Consider the following 14,147-nt stretch of genomic DNA (forward strand, 5'->3'; position numbering starts at 1 on the left):
CCCATTACACTTGCAGGCCGGAGGAGAGGGCGTCTGGACCCTCTGGCAGGTGGCAGCAGTCATGCGCCAGAGGCCACGGGGTCCGACCCAAGCTCACGAGTGCGTGAGCAGGAGCCCAGGGGGCAGCGGGCGCAGAGGAAGGGCTCGGTATCCCGCTGCTGCGGCCCCTGCCGGGTCCCCGTCACCCTGAACCCACACGCACGTTCTGGACAATCGACCTCCACACGTGAACGTGGAGAACACTTCCTGGAGCCCCACGTGGCACAAGGCATCAAGGGCCAGCAGGACAACACGCCATGCACTCCGCGGGCGGAGCTGGCCGTGACGGGGCTCGCACAGCCGTTACGCCTGTGAGCACACGATCCGCGTGGGACCCAGGAGCGCGCCCGCAGGGAGGTTTCCCAGAAGCCGAGGTGGCGGAACGAGGCGTGAAGGCTGTGTGTGCACCGGAGGGGGCGGGGACTGTACCCCGGAGTCCTCCAGATGTGTGCAAAGGTCCAGAGGAAGAGAGAGCAGGGCCCACGCAGCACGGCAGGAGCGCAGGTGTAGGAGGGAGAGGCTGGCGGGGCTCTGGGGCCTGGAGGGATGCAGGTGTGGACAAGGGGGACCCGCCAGCTGCCATCAGCCATGTGACTGCGACACCCCGAGCGTCCGCTGGCCCAGCCCGGCCTGCACGGCCTCCCTCTGCAGGTGCCGTGAGGCAGGTGGGTTTCAGGTAACAAGCGTCTCTCTGCTCTGTTTTCTACATCGTCTCCCTCCAAACAAAAGGGATTTGGTCCTATTTACCTTCTTTTACCCATAATACAGCAGAGATGAAACTCCATCCGTATACACTACTACTATATATAAAACAGATAACTAACAAGGACCTCTACTCAGTACTCTGTAATGGCTTATATGGGAAAAGAGTCTAAAACAGAGGGGATACATGTATACGTATAACTGACTCACTCTGCTGTACACCTGAAACTAACACAACATTGCAAATCGACGACACCCCAATAAAAATTTTTTAAAAGTTAAAAACAAAACAAAACAAAACTCCATCTAAATCCCTTCATAATAAATGATAGCGTTGAGGCTGAAATTCCACGATTCTCAAGTGCCTTCTGTATTACTGAAAGGCCGGTTATTCTTTGCCTGCTAGTTCCGTGCGCTGTTAACAAGCTCTGTGCCAACACAGGAGCCCCGAGGTGGAGCTCGAGGTGGAGCTCGCACAGAACGGAACCAGCAAGGCCCCGCCTTTGGGAAGAACTGGGAGCCACACCTTTAAACGAGGCCTCGGGCAGCTTAGGGGTCCTCCAGGGGCCCCAACAGAAAAGAGGACACAGTGAGCGGGGGCCACTATTGATTATACTTTAGGGACTAGCTTTAGATAGGACTCGTGTCTTCTTCACTGACCCCAGTATAGGGTACGGGGGTTTGCATCTTGTTTGGTTTTTTAACGTCCAGTATTGAAGAGCCAGTCAGGGCCGACGAGGCTGGGGTCTGAGAATCAGGTGACGAGGAGTCAGCTCTTCTTAGAAAAGTGCCCAAACGAAATGATCTTTGTGGCCCTTCCAGGTTTAAGAATTAAATATGCTTGAGGTGAGAAATATTTTTAAATATCTAGGCTTAAAACTTCCATCAGGTCCTGGGCCAAAAGCCTGACAATTAAAAACAACATTATGTTTGCAACCGGAAAGATGCGTACAACAGGCTTTTTTCTTAACATGAACGAATTTATGAGGAAATATCTAGGGATCGTGGTGTCAGACCATGGACTTAGGAAGCTTGTCAGCAAGTCTCTGCAGGAGGGAATTCAGGTCATGCTGCTCATCTTCTGAGCTGTGTAGGGAGCAAACCTCACTCTGCTCTGGCTCTGAAGCCTTTCCCATCCTCTGCCAGAAACGCACTGCAAACACAGCTGGCTTGTCACCAAACTCTAAACAGCTAAAAAACGAACAGAAAACACTTTCCGGAGATGAATTCCATTCGACAAAACCTAACGGTCTACATAAAATTAAGCCTTATGGTAATTATAATCTTCACCTTTAAGCATCTTTATATTTCTTGGAAATGTAGTAGTAAGCAGAAATGAGTTTAAATAATTGCTGTAAATATGTATAAAACCATGAAGATGTCACAACAGGAACCAGGGGTTTTCAAAGGGTGGTCCCTAGATCATCCACGTCACCAGAGAATTGCTAGAAAGGCAAATTCTTGGGCACTTTGTGGGTTGTTGGGACCAAGTCCTCCAGAAGCTTCTGACACACCTGCAGTTTGAGCACCACTGATCTGGAGAGATGGAGTGATGAAACTGCCTGAAAACAGGGTTTTGGTTAAAAGTTCCAATTACTATAAGAAATGCAATTTGAAAAATATAGCAAGGAACTATGCTAATCCTTCTATTCTGTTTCTTCCTGGCCAAATAATTTTAATAGATTTTTTTTAAAAGAGTAGGAGATGAAACCCAAATAGACTGTCAGTGTGGCCAATATATACAGTAAGTTATCTTTAGCAAGTCTTTTCACACGTGAATGTGCTGTATGACAAAAGATTAGTATCTAAATACTACTGTCGGACACAATAAATAAGGTAAAACAGATGCTCTCTTTGGGATCCTTAATGTCTTACAGAGAAAAATGCCTTCCTATACCACAGGCTGATGCTTTGCAGACCTCATCCTAGTTGTAAACCGTCACTTTCTATAGTAATGGAAAAAATAAAACACTGACCACTTACAGAGCACACAGAAATCTAGTTACTGGTTATTCTTCACCGTAAGTACAGCTTCCTAACCATATCCACAGGATGAGACTGAACAAATATATAAGGATTTACGATAAGCATCAGAAGGCAGGTAGGAAGTTTGAATTTGCTAGATTTAATGAGGTTTGGATTAGCAGGTGGAGGTATAATGGTTAAACATGGAGAATAAGAAGCCATACCGTTTCATCTTTAGCTGCTGAGGATAAATGACAATTGCAGATGAGGGAGGAGAGAAAGGGAGGGGGAGAGAGAAGATGAAGAAAGAACAGTCGATATTAAGATTCAGGACAGGAAAGAGAGCCAAAGCAGGGTGGTCCGGTTCATTCACTGACTGATAAAACATGTCTAACAGATACCTCTGAAACACCCAGCATATCACTGACCCGGGATATTGCAGGATATGCCAAAGTTTTGCTTGTTTTTCTGAAATATGCACATCTCTCCCTGCCCCCCACCCCCCGCATCCATCCACCACAAGCACAGATTTCCCAGGACTCAGAGCTGGGTATATTTTTACTTTTCAAAACAGAAAAATATGAAATATTTTTAAATGCAAAATATCAAGCAAGAGTCGAGCTTATTTATCTTGGAATCACTCAGGATATTTTAAAAATGAAACACATCTTGAAGATGCACTCTAAAAAAGCCGTACTTACAGAGGAATCACAGGTCCTGCAGTGACCTCAACCAAAGGTGAGCCCTGGGCCCAAAGACCACAAGGAAGGAAAGGAAATTAAATGGGGAGGCCTCTGAGTCCGGCAGGAACGCTGACCCAGGAGCTGTGCAAGATTATGAAGCTAAGGGCTCACACCGGCCTGGCGGTGGCTTTGGAAGCCAGGCTCTAACCTTAGGGATGCCAAGATGAACAGAAAAAAAGACAAAGCAGGGGAGGAAAGGAGATGCGGAGACAGTGGCAGGAAGCAGAGGCAGTGGACGGCGGAAAAGGAATAAGCAATGGACTTGTCCATCTGTACGTCCGGACGGTTCCTCACAGCTGCAGACGACAGCTGAGGACAGACTGGCTATGAGCAGGAGGACAGCGCAACTGGCCTCTCTCTGTCGTGGCCCTTCAGGAGAAGAGCAGCGACACACCTGAGAGTCCCCTGAGCATGCCTTTGGCACAAGGCAGGCGCACGAACAGCAGAAAATGCCACATGTCACGGCGAGTTCCATCAGGACAAGCAGCCCCGCGCACCCTCGGGCCACCTGGCAGCCTTCAGCCCAAGCCAGTGCCACCGTGGGTGCAGAGCTGACCAAGTCCCAGCAAACAAACCCCTTCCTCTGCCCCGGGAATCAATGGCCCCAGCACACGATGAGATGTCGTAGCTTGATTTTCTAAGTTAAAACAGAAGGAAAAAAATCTGGAAAGGCTCCCATAAAAAATGGTTAAAATAAAATATAAGCAATTAACGTCTCAATGATTTAGAAAAAGTTAGCTTTTTCTCTAATAATGCGAGACAAATGCGACACTGGAGCTTCTTCAAGTTCTGGGATGGAGGCCAGATAAAGCAAGTACCCCTCCACCTCCAAAAGGACTCGGTCCCGAGATCAGACAGTGACCGCTGCCTGCATGTGTTTGTCCCACGGAAAAGCGACAGGTCCTTCCTAAGCCAGCAACGCGCCTCCACCTTCTGCCAAGGACGGTCCCCTACCCCAGACCCGGAAAGAAGGACATGGGGCACTGTCTCCACACTGGGGGGCCGCTTTCGCCCCTCTCCCTTCTAAGATGTCTCTTCAAACCCAACATTCCTAAATCAAGACGATACTCCTCGACTCTGGATCATACCTGTCCCTTGATCACCTCCTACTGTGATCGGGTTACCGGTGCTTCCTCTGAGTTTCTCTCAGGAGGGTTGGAAGTGCTCCGGACCCAATCTCTGAAGCCTCCACCCTGATCTGTGCACGGAGCTGACCTCACGTTAGAACAACTTAACGTGATGTCCTGCCAGAAACCACCAACTCTGGATAAGAAAAGCTCAGGGATATCATATGATATTTGTCTTTATGGTATCGCTTATATGTGGAATCTAAAAGAAAGGTACAAATGAACTTATTTACAAAAGAGAAGTAGAGTCACGGATATAGAAAACAAACTTATGGTTACCAGGGGATAAAGGGGGGAGGGCTAAATTGAGAGAATGGCATTGACATACACACACTACTATATATAAAACAGGTAACGAATAAGGACCTAATGTATAGCACAGGGAACTCTACTCAATACTGTGTAATGGCCTATATGGGAAAAGAATCTAAAACAGAGGGGATATATGTATATGTATAGCTGATTCACTTTGCTGTAGACCTGAAATTAACACAACACTGTAAATCAACTATACTTCATTAAAAAATTTTAAAGAAAAGCTCAGCATTCAGACTTCAGATGCAGTTAACGTTCAGGCCCTGTGCGCTTGCCCAAGCACAGGGCAGGCGCCGCCGTCTCCACGACCTGCCACCACCATCAGGGGGGCCAGTTTCCACCACCATCACATCTGCCCCCCTCTCTTAAGGGGAAAATCACTTCTGGGGCCTTGAACTCCTCCCAGATCAGTCAACAGGGAACCTTGACTATGCACTTACTTATTGTGGTATCGACCTTTTCAGAAGACAACAATTACAGTACATAGCACGAGCTTACTAGCCTTACAGGTTGCGTTTAAAAAATTAAACTGGGACTTACCTGGTGGCACAGTGGTTAAGAATCCGCCTGCTAATGCAGGGGACACAGGTTCGATCCCTGATCCAGAAAGATCCCACATGCCGTGGAGCAACTAAGCCCGTGCGCCACAACTACTGAGCCCACATGCCACAACTACTGAAGCCTGCACGCCTAGAGCCTGTGCTCCGCAACAAGAGAAGCCACCGCAATGAGAAGCCCATGCACTGCAACGAAGAGTAGCCCCCACTCGCCGCAACTAGAGAAAGCCTGTGCGCAGCAACGAAGACCCAATGCAGCCAAAAAAAAAAAAAAAAAAAATTAAAAATTAAACTGAAGTCTGCAGGAACCAATACACTGGACTCTATCTTCAAAACTCTCCTTTTGGGGGGACTCACTCTGGAAGGTGTACTTGCAGGGATCATCAAAACCGGTTTAGTAGTACCTCCACAATGAAAACACAAAAAGGCTAATTTGTCTGACACAGCCCAGTTCCCCAAGACGGGCTCGGCCACACACCTGAAACACAGACCTCCAAATTTGAGCTGGAAACCAATCTGCTCCAAGTCGAGAGGCCTCATGCCGCCGACTCTGCTCACACACACAAACTCCTCTCTCTCAACAACTCTCTTTTCCCTTTCCGTTCTCTTCCTAAGTGCTTTAAAAGCTTTTCAGAAATAAACTCAGTGGTGCCTGAGGCAGAGATGTACTGAGGATTACATGGCTTAAAAAGCAAATCCAACCAACCAACAAAAGGCGGTGTCAGAAACCGGGTGCCCGCCTTGCTGAGAACATCTGATGTGTCTCAGATCCAGAGAGGAAACAAGGTCGACCGCCAGGGCTGAGACGGCGTCATTAACAGGGAGAAACCAGGGGAGAAAATGACATTTGAGTCTGCACGACGGAACAGGGGTGATCTGAGTCAAGAGGCAGCAAACCTTCAGAAGCTAACAACACACTGTACTTACCGTGCCGTCTGCAAGAACGCACCTCCCGGAGAAGAGGTGCAGCTAAGGCCGGGCCGTCCAGGCGGATTTCAGCCCAAGGCAGAGCGGGGCGTCTCAGGACACACGCCAACTGTGTTCATCCCTCTTAACATGAGCCCCAAATACCCTCGCTGTTTGCGGCCCTTCACACACCTGAGAAGGGAATGGCGCACGCACGCACGCACGCACATCTCTCCGCTTCCTTCGAGCGTTCCACACACCGAGGACCCTCTGTCCCTGATGAGCAAGCCGCCCTGCGCGCCCCGTGCACAACGCACACGTGTACACATCACACACACAGACGCGCACACACGGGCACACCCCTCTGCCCCCCCAACCCCGCACTCACCGAGGACTCGCTGTCGCGGACGAGGAAGTCGCCCTGCACGCCCCGCGCGTTGAGCGCACACTCGGCCTGGTGGCGCGTCACGTTGCCGTAGTACCACTCGCGGCCCGCGAACCGGCCGGCGCGCGCAGGCCCCGCAAGACCAGAGCCGGCGTGCGGGGCCGGGCCCTCGCTCAGCACTACCACGTAGTTCTTGGGCACCAGGCCGACCTGGCCGCGCGCGTTGCGGCAGCGCCACCACTCGGGGTCGTTCTCGGGCTTCTCGATCACCTCCATGGTCTCGCCCTTGTCGAAGTTGAGCTCCTCCTCGGTGACCGAGCTGAAGGGATACAGCGTCTGCACCACGTGCAGGACCCGCGCGCCCTGGCCGTTGCTGAGCGCGGCGCTGGGCCGCAGGCTCGGGCCCCCGGGCGCGTCGGCGGCCGCCTCGTCCAGCTCCTCCAGCACGTAGTTGGACGGGAACCAGCCCACCTGCCCGTTGTAGCTGCCCCGCCACCAGCCGTCGCTGCACTTCTCCATGACGGTGACGCGCGAGCCCTTCACCAGCGACAGCTCGTCCTCGCGCTCGGCCGCGTACGCGAACTTGACCACGGCCGGGATGCTGAGGTCGTAGATGCGGTCGGCGCCGCCCCCGTTGGCGGGGAACTCCGCGTCCATGCTGGGTGTGGGCGATGCATCGCGTGCGCTTGTCTTCCTGCGGGTCCTGCCGAGGCCTGCGGAGACACGGCAAAGCTCAGTGCGGGGACGGGCTCAGCGCGCGGCGACCCGGCAAGGGCTCAGGGCGGGGCCTGGTCCAAGGGGCAGCAGCTGCACCTGATATAGGTCGGACTGGGTCCCGTGGCTGGTGACCAGCCAGTCACCAGCAGAGAAGGTGACAGTGGCTAAATGCCTGAAAGCTGGGAATTACCACAACTGATCTCTCTGCTTTCCTCAAAAAACTGCTAGAGCACCAGCAAACCAAGAGGATAAAACAGTGTAAAGTCTGAAAATGATTTGAGAGCATCCCCGTGCCACTACTACAAAAGACAAAACAAAAACAACAAAAAAACAAGGCATCAGGACAGAAAACGTCTTATGCGTTTTGGAGGGGAAGTTGGACAAAATGAGCTTGCAGAGCCGCCCCAGCTCTCAGCACCCCTCAGGGCTGGCCTGTGCTCAGGCCAGCACCCTCTCCTCCATTCCGAGGACACTCAGTGCCCTCCCAGGGCCACCTGGCAGTGGAGCGGCCCCACTGGGCAGAAACCCATACCCCTCCTTCCTCCTGTTCTTTTCTTTCAACACTGCAGAGACTTCCCACAAGTTGTGATGAGTGAATTAGAAGGAAAAAAAATAGCCGATACATTAAATCTAAGGCAGAATTTTTCACATTCTGATTGAAAAACCACTAATGGATCAGAAAATCGGTTTAACGGGGTTGTGACCAGCCTGTATGTAGGTGCTGTCTTCTTTTTAAAAGGGAACAAAACAGAAAATCTCAGAGTGCATCAAACATAGAATTGCTGCTTCAGTCACATATGTGAGTCAGTGCTGAGCTATAATGTGAAAATTATCCCTTCCTGTGCCTGAGGAACACAGCTGGAAAAGCCCTAAGCTACAAATGCTTTAACCTGGTTAAAATGCACGGAATTCCGGGACCTTGTAGAAAGCGAGCCGAGGGGAGGAAGGCACGTCGACCCCAGAGATGGGGACATGCCCCTGGACCGGGGGCCCGCCGTGCCGCTCACCCGCCACGTCTGCCAGCTAAGTCAGTGTGGAGGTTTCGTGGCATGGAAACTGTGGCCACTGGCAAGTGTTTGTTTCTTCCTGAAAGGACACCAAAGCGCTTTTATGGGTAGCTTGTACCTCCTTCTCCCTTAATTCCCTGCAGTAAAGACAGCTTGGTCCTGAGAATTACCTTTGCTTCTACTCCCCTGCCACATGGGGAGGTCAGAGGAATAAAAGGAGGCATCATGATCGTGTCCGACCACGGAGAGTTGGGCGCTGGCTTCCAGAGCAGACCCGCCTCAGGCTGCGTTCTCTGCCCCGGGACACGTGCTCTGCTCAGTGCCACCAGCAGAGCAAGGAGTGTGAGGTGACAGCACACCCGTGATAAGCGCTCATTCACTTGGGTCTTCAAGTGGAGACACCAATTCTTTTTTAATATATTTATTTTATTTATTTATTTTTAGCTGCATTGAGTCTTCATTGCTGCGTGCAGGCTTTCTCTAGTTGCGGCGAGCGGGGGCTACTCTTCGTTGCGGTGCACGGGCTTCTCATTGCAGTGGCTTCTCTTGTTGCAGAGCACAGGCCCTAGAGTGCCTGGGCTTCAGCAGTTGTAGCATGTGGGCTCAGTAGTTGTGGCTCGCGGGCTCTAAGGCGCAGGCTCAGTAGTTGTGGCACATGGGCTTAGTTGCTCCGCGGCATGTGGAATCTTCCCAGACCAGGGCCCGAACCCGTCTCCCCTGCATTGGCAGGCGGATTCTTAACCACTGCACCACCAGGGAAGCTCCGAGACACCAATTCTTTAAGCTAATGGCTTCTGCCGTTTCTTTTTGTTCTTCAGCGTCTTACTCAAGTGCACGGTAAATAAAGAGTAAGCCGGGACACTGGACCAAGTTAAACACTTAGATTTCCACGTAAGAGTTAATTTGCTTTACACCTGAAAACATGAGAACCTCTCAACCTTTGATCTCAAAGCTAGGTGAGTTCAACTCTGCAATGACACGGCATTGTGATGATTCAATGGCGTCCTAATCCAGAAGGCACACAGGACAGTTCATGGAAGTAAACTTCCATCCAGAAGTCTTGGGTACGAAGGCCTTCAAACCTCCTGGGGCAGTCGGCACGCCGAGCAGGAATGGCCAGGCAGAGTGCAATATTTATGGGTAACAAAGATTTCAAGAAATAACACTTAAAAATAACTCTCTAGGAGACCTTTCCAAATTTGTGAGCAAGGAAGCCTACTTGAAAAGCCAGGGAAGAGCAGCTTTTAGAATATTCATCAAGACGTAAAGGTGTCATCACACACTACTATATATAAGATAGATAACCAACAGGGACCTACTGTATAGCACAGGGAATTCTACCCAATATTCTGGGATAGCCTATATGAGAAAAGAATCTAAGAATGAAACATATGTATATGTATAACTGAATCACTTTGCTGTACACCTGAAACTAACACAACCTTGTAAGTCAACTATATAATCCAATAAAATTTAAAAAAATATATAAAAAAGGTGAAAAGGTGTCAAGATCAACAGAAAAGACAACGGCAGACCTTACGCATCGTAATACGTCGTGGAAGACACTTACGTAAGTCAGTCATACCGCTGACTTACGAACATACTACTTTGTCTGCTTTTTTTCAAACACAAAACAATTTAATTACTTCAGCCTTGAGCTCCTTCCAGGAACCTTCCTAGACTCTGGGGAGAGTGAGATAAGACAGGCACACTCCCTGCCCATAAGAGAAGCTTATATGTCTCTATCAAGACTGGAACTTTCTACATACAAACACCCCTGGAAAATTAACCTGTTTTGCTCTAATATGACCTAAACAGTCTTTGAGGCAACTCTGGGCTGGGGTCTTGGGGGCAGCACAGCAGAGTGACTGACAGCACAGCCCCAGCAGGAATCCCGAGTCAGCCACTAATTAGCTGTGTGCTCTTGGTCAAGTTACTTAGTCTCTCTGGGTCTTAGTTTTCTTACCCTAAAATGTGGACAACGATGGCACTGGATAGTCTGCAAGGGGGGCCATAACAGACTGGGGGGCTTTGACAACAGAAACATGTTTTCTCATGGTTCTGGGGGCTGGAAGTCACACATGAAGGGTCAGCAGGGCTGGTTCCTTCAGAGGCCTCTCTCCCTGGCTTACAGACGGCTGCCTTCTCACTGCGTCTGCATTCTGTGTCCTAATTTCCTCTCCTTACAGGACACCAGTCATGCTGAATTAGGGCCACCCTCAGAAACCTCATTTAAACTTAATTACCTGTTTAAAGGCCCTATACAAATACAGTCACACTTTGAGATTCTGGGGGATGGGACATCAACATATGAATTTTGAGGGTGGACAAATCAGCCTAAAACAGGTACCTAAATTCAGATTACACATATAAAGTACAGACCATGCTTTATGAATGACAATTATTACTCTTACTAACTGAGCTGGGTGTTGAATTTCTTTTTTCTCAGATATTTTACCAGGAGAGGGTCTAAGTCCTCTCTGAACACTCTTGGCCGTGGCCCTACGTGCCAAACGGCCACCCAAACAGAAACTCTGCCCATCAGGCGTTTGGCACCTGGGAAACATTATCTTATGGGAGCAGAGATACATGGCGGCCGGTGCAGTGAAATGCAAGAGGCAGGTGTGTGTCGGGGGCGGGTAGGGAGGAGCCCGACCTCACTGACATCTACATGATGTGAACCTCACAACGGTCCTGTGACAGACCAGGCTCCCCCCATTTCTGCAGATGGGGAAACCGAGGCTGAAAGAGACCAGGGAACTGGCCCAGCACACACAGCCAGCAGAGTGGCACAGACAGACCGTGATCCAATGAAAGCCTATTTAATCCAGAATCATGAAGAAGCAGAGTTCCGTTAGAGGCTAGTGTGAAGCGCGATGGCAGATGCTCATTACTTGTGTCATGATTTCCATGGGCAAATGCATTCAGGGCTGTGAAATGGGGTTTCAAGATCCCCTCACGCACCCTCCCAAACTGTGATGAACCCTTCCTCTGATTCTAGGGAATGAAATGGGCCCTGTGTGTCCGGGTGGAAGTGAGGCTGAGGTTAGGGAAAGAAGGTTTGGGATAAGAAATGCATCAGGAGCAACAGGCCAGGGCCCCAGGACAAGTTTTGGGACAGCTGGGGCAGGCTGGAGGGGGCATTGGGTGGAAATGTGTGAATAGAACAGAGTCACCTGGGTTGTTGACAAAGGCTCTCCCCGTTTCCTCTTCTTCCCCAGTTCTTCCCTAACCCTGATTCTGCCCGAGGCCAGAGCCCGGGTGGACGGGGCCGAAGGGCTGGGAGCCCCGGAGAGCCCCGGGAAGCAGCAGGAGGGAGCAGGAAGGCGTCAGAGGGAAGGGGACCCACCCACCAGCAGCCAGGGCGGCCTTTCTGAATAAGGACAACCAGGTGAAGGGCTCCGGAGAGTCAGGCGGCCGGGATCACAAGGACATCAAACGAGCCGGCTCTGGAGATTCAGGACCCCGTCATCTCCCCCTGCCTGGACCTCACCCGAGGCCACATGACTGCCGCCGCGTGCCAGCTACGAGATGCCAGGTCGGAGGGGACAGAGACCTACCTGTGTGTGAGCCCCAAGCTCTGGACAGCCTTGGCGTCCAGGTGCTAATTCAAAGGCAAATCCGTTATCTTTTAGGGAAGGAGGCAGTGTGGGAACTCCCCTGCTCCCCACTTTCCCTGCCTGTGTATTTCCCCACATCTTCTGCTTTTTTTTTCCTTCGTTCATTCAAGTCAGACCACCTCCTTCTTCCAGTTGTAGCAAAAACACAGCCTGACCCCAATGTGTGTTTTGATTTTAACAAGGATAATGTGATTAATTTCCTTCTATGATTTCACATTTTTCCCGACAGGAGAGGCAACAGCCTCACACCCCTTCTGCCAAGTCCTAGCCCATCTTCACCTACTGAACAGTAACTAACCAGGACCTGGCCCACCAGATGCCCTCGCTAACCGGGGCTTCCGCTCACCCTCTCTCTGGGCCACGTTTGGGAGAACGTGCTTCCCGGCCCTTTCCAAGGCCTACTCCCCGGGGCCAGAGCGTGGATTCCGGGGCAGCCTGGGCCGCAGACGGAAGCACCTCCCAGAGCAGCTGGCCACGCTCCTCACCACACCCGGGCCTCGGGTACCGACCATGTGGTGCGCGACACCCAGGCGGTTCCGGCCAGGCCACGACGGACGGACCGAGGCCCGGGGAGCACTAGCACGTGTTCACAAGATCTAGGACGAACTCAAATGCTGTGCTTGTCTTTTAGTTCCCAAGTTCATCGTAAAGTCCCCCACTGTACAGAGTGTGGTGTTTGGACGTTTTGCTGCAGGTGTTGATGCGGTCCGCACTGGACGCATCACAGCATGGACGAGGATACGGAGAACGCGGCCACCAGGAAACCTTTCCTACTGCCAGCACGTTGCATTCGGTGATGTGAAGCAGCTTTTTTCCCGCAAAGTTATGACTTTCTCTACAGCTCGTTCAATAATGTATAAACTGCCATACCTTCCACGAGGAAAGAACGAAGAAGGAATGGAAATCACTGTTTAAAAAAAAGAAAAAGCAAGATGCTGTCGGACGTGGCAGGTGCTCAGGGGTGCTCAGGATTCTAATGTCCTCCGTGAAGACCAGGCTCTGAGAACACCTCAGTTTCCTTGAATCTACGATCATAAAGTTGTGCTATTTAAGATGGAGAGGAAATCTCAGAGACGGGCTTGCTCAGCTGTGTTCTGGTTCCTGCTGCGGGAGGCAGGCTGCCCGGGAGGGGCACAGAGCCTACTCTCCCCGCCCCCAGCGGCTCTAGTGAGCTGTGCCCCCCACCCTGGGGTCCCAGGCGGGAGCCTCTCCGCAGCTGCCCCCGGACAGTCGGCCGAGGGAGGTGGCAGCCGAGCTCCTCAACGGGGCCACGTCCACAGTCACCACATGGAAGACCAGCCACACACTGTGCAACACACTTTATCTGCATTTAATAACCGTATAAAAAATAACGTGTGCCGGGCTTCCCTGGGGCGCAGTGGTTAAGCATTCGCCTGCCAATGCAGGGGACACAGGTTCGAGCCCTGGTCTGGGAAGATCCCACATGCCGCGGAGCAACTAAGCCCGTGAGCCACAACTGCTGAGCCTGTGCCCTAGAGCCTGCGAGCCACAACTACTGAGCCCATGTGCCACAGCGACTGAGCCCGTGTGCCACAACTACTGAGCCCGTGTGCCACAACTACTGAAGCCCGCATGCCTAGAGCCCGTGCTCCACAACAACAGAAGCCACCGCAATGTGAAGCCCGTGCACCGCAACGAAGAGTAGCCCCCGCTCACCGCAACTAGAGAAAGCCCGCACACAGCAACAAAGACTCAACGCAGCCAAAAATAAATAAAATAAATAAATTTAAAAAAATACGCGTGCACCATCAGGAATAGGCATTTGACTCTGAGCAGACAGCGTCATTTTAAGTGGTAAACAGCTGAGTTGGATTTAAAGGTAAACTATGCTTTGAAAAAACCTCACATTTACTAATCTTAAGGATTTTTTGAAGGGCCACCGTTTAGGATCAATGCAGTAGTTCTCTCTTGCTTTAATCTGTTCCACACCCTCTACGCCATCCCTCTTCAACAGAGTTCCTCTCTTCTCGTGGTCTCAGCAGGGCCCATCCCCAGGACTCGGAGCAGAGCTCCCCCTGCAGTCTGGGGCGGGGGGAACCGGCT

General features: G+C 51.2%; 1 protein-coding gene across 2 annotated transcripts in view; it reads right to left on the reverse strand.

The window, feature by feature from the left end:
- Positions 1–14,147, reverse strand: part of NCK2 (NCK adaptor protein 2) — a 140,099-nt gene that overhangs the window by 15,129 nt on the left and 110,823 nt on the right. For both annotated transcript variants that reach the window (XM_057558673.1, XM_057558672.1), the window contains exon 4: positions 6,743–7,452. In XM_057558673.1, coding sequence (XP_057414656.1) covers positions 6,743–7,452 — 710 coding nt within the window. The remainder of the gene's footprint in view (positions 1–6,742; positions 7,453–14,147) is intronic.

The sequence above is a fragment of the Balaenoptera acutorostrata genome, chromosome 12 (genome assembly GCF_949987535.1).
Source record: "Balaenoptera acutorostrata chromosome 12, mBalAcu1.1, whole genome shotgun sequence".
Classification (NCBI taxonomy): domain Eukaryota; kingdom Metazoa; phylum Chordata; class Mammalia; order Artiodactyla; family Balaenopteridae; genus Balaenoptera; species Balaenoptera acutorostrata.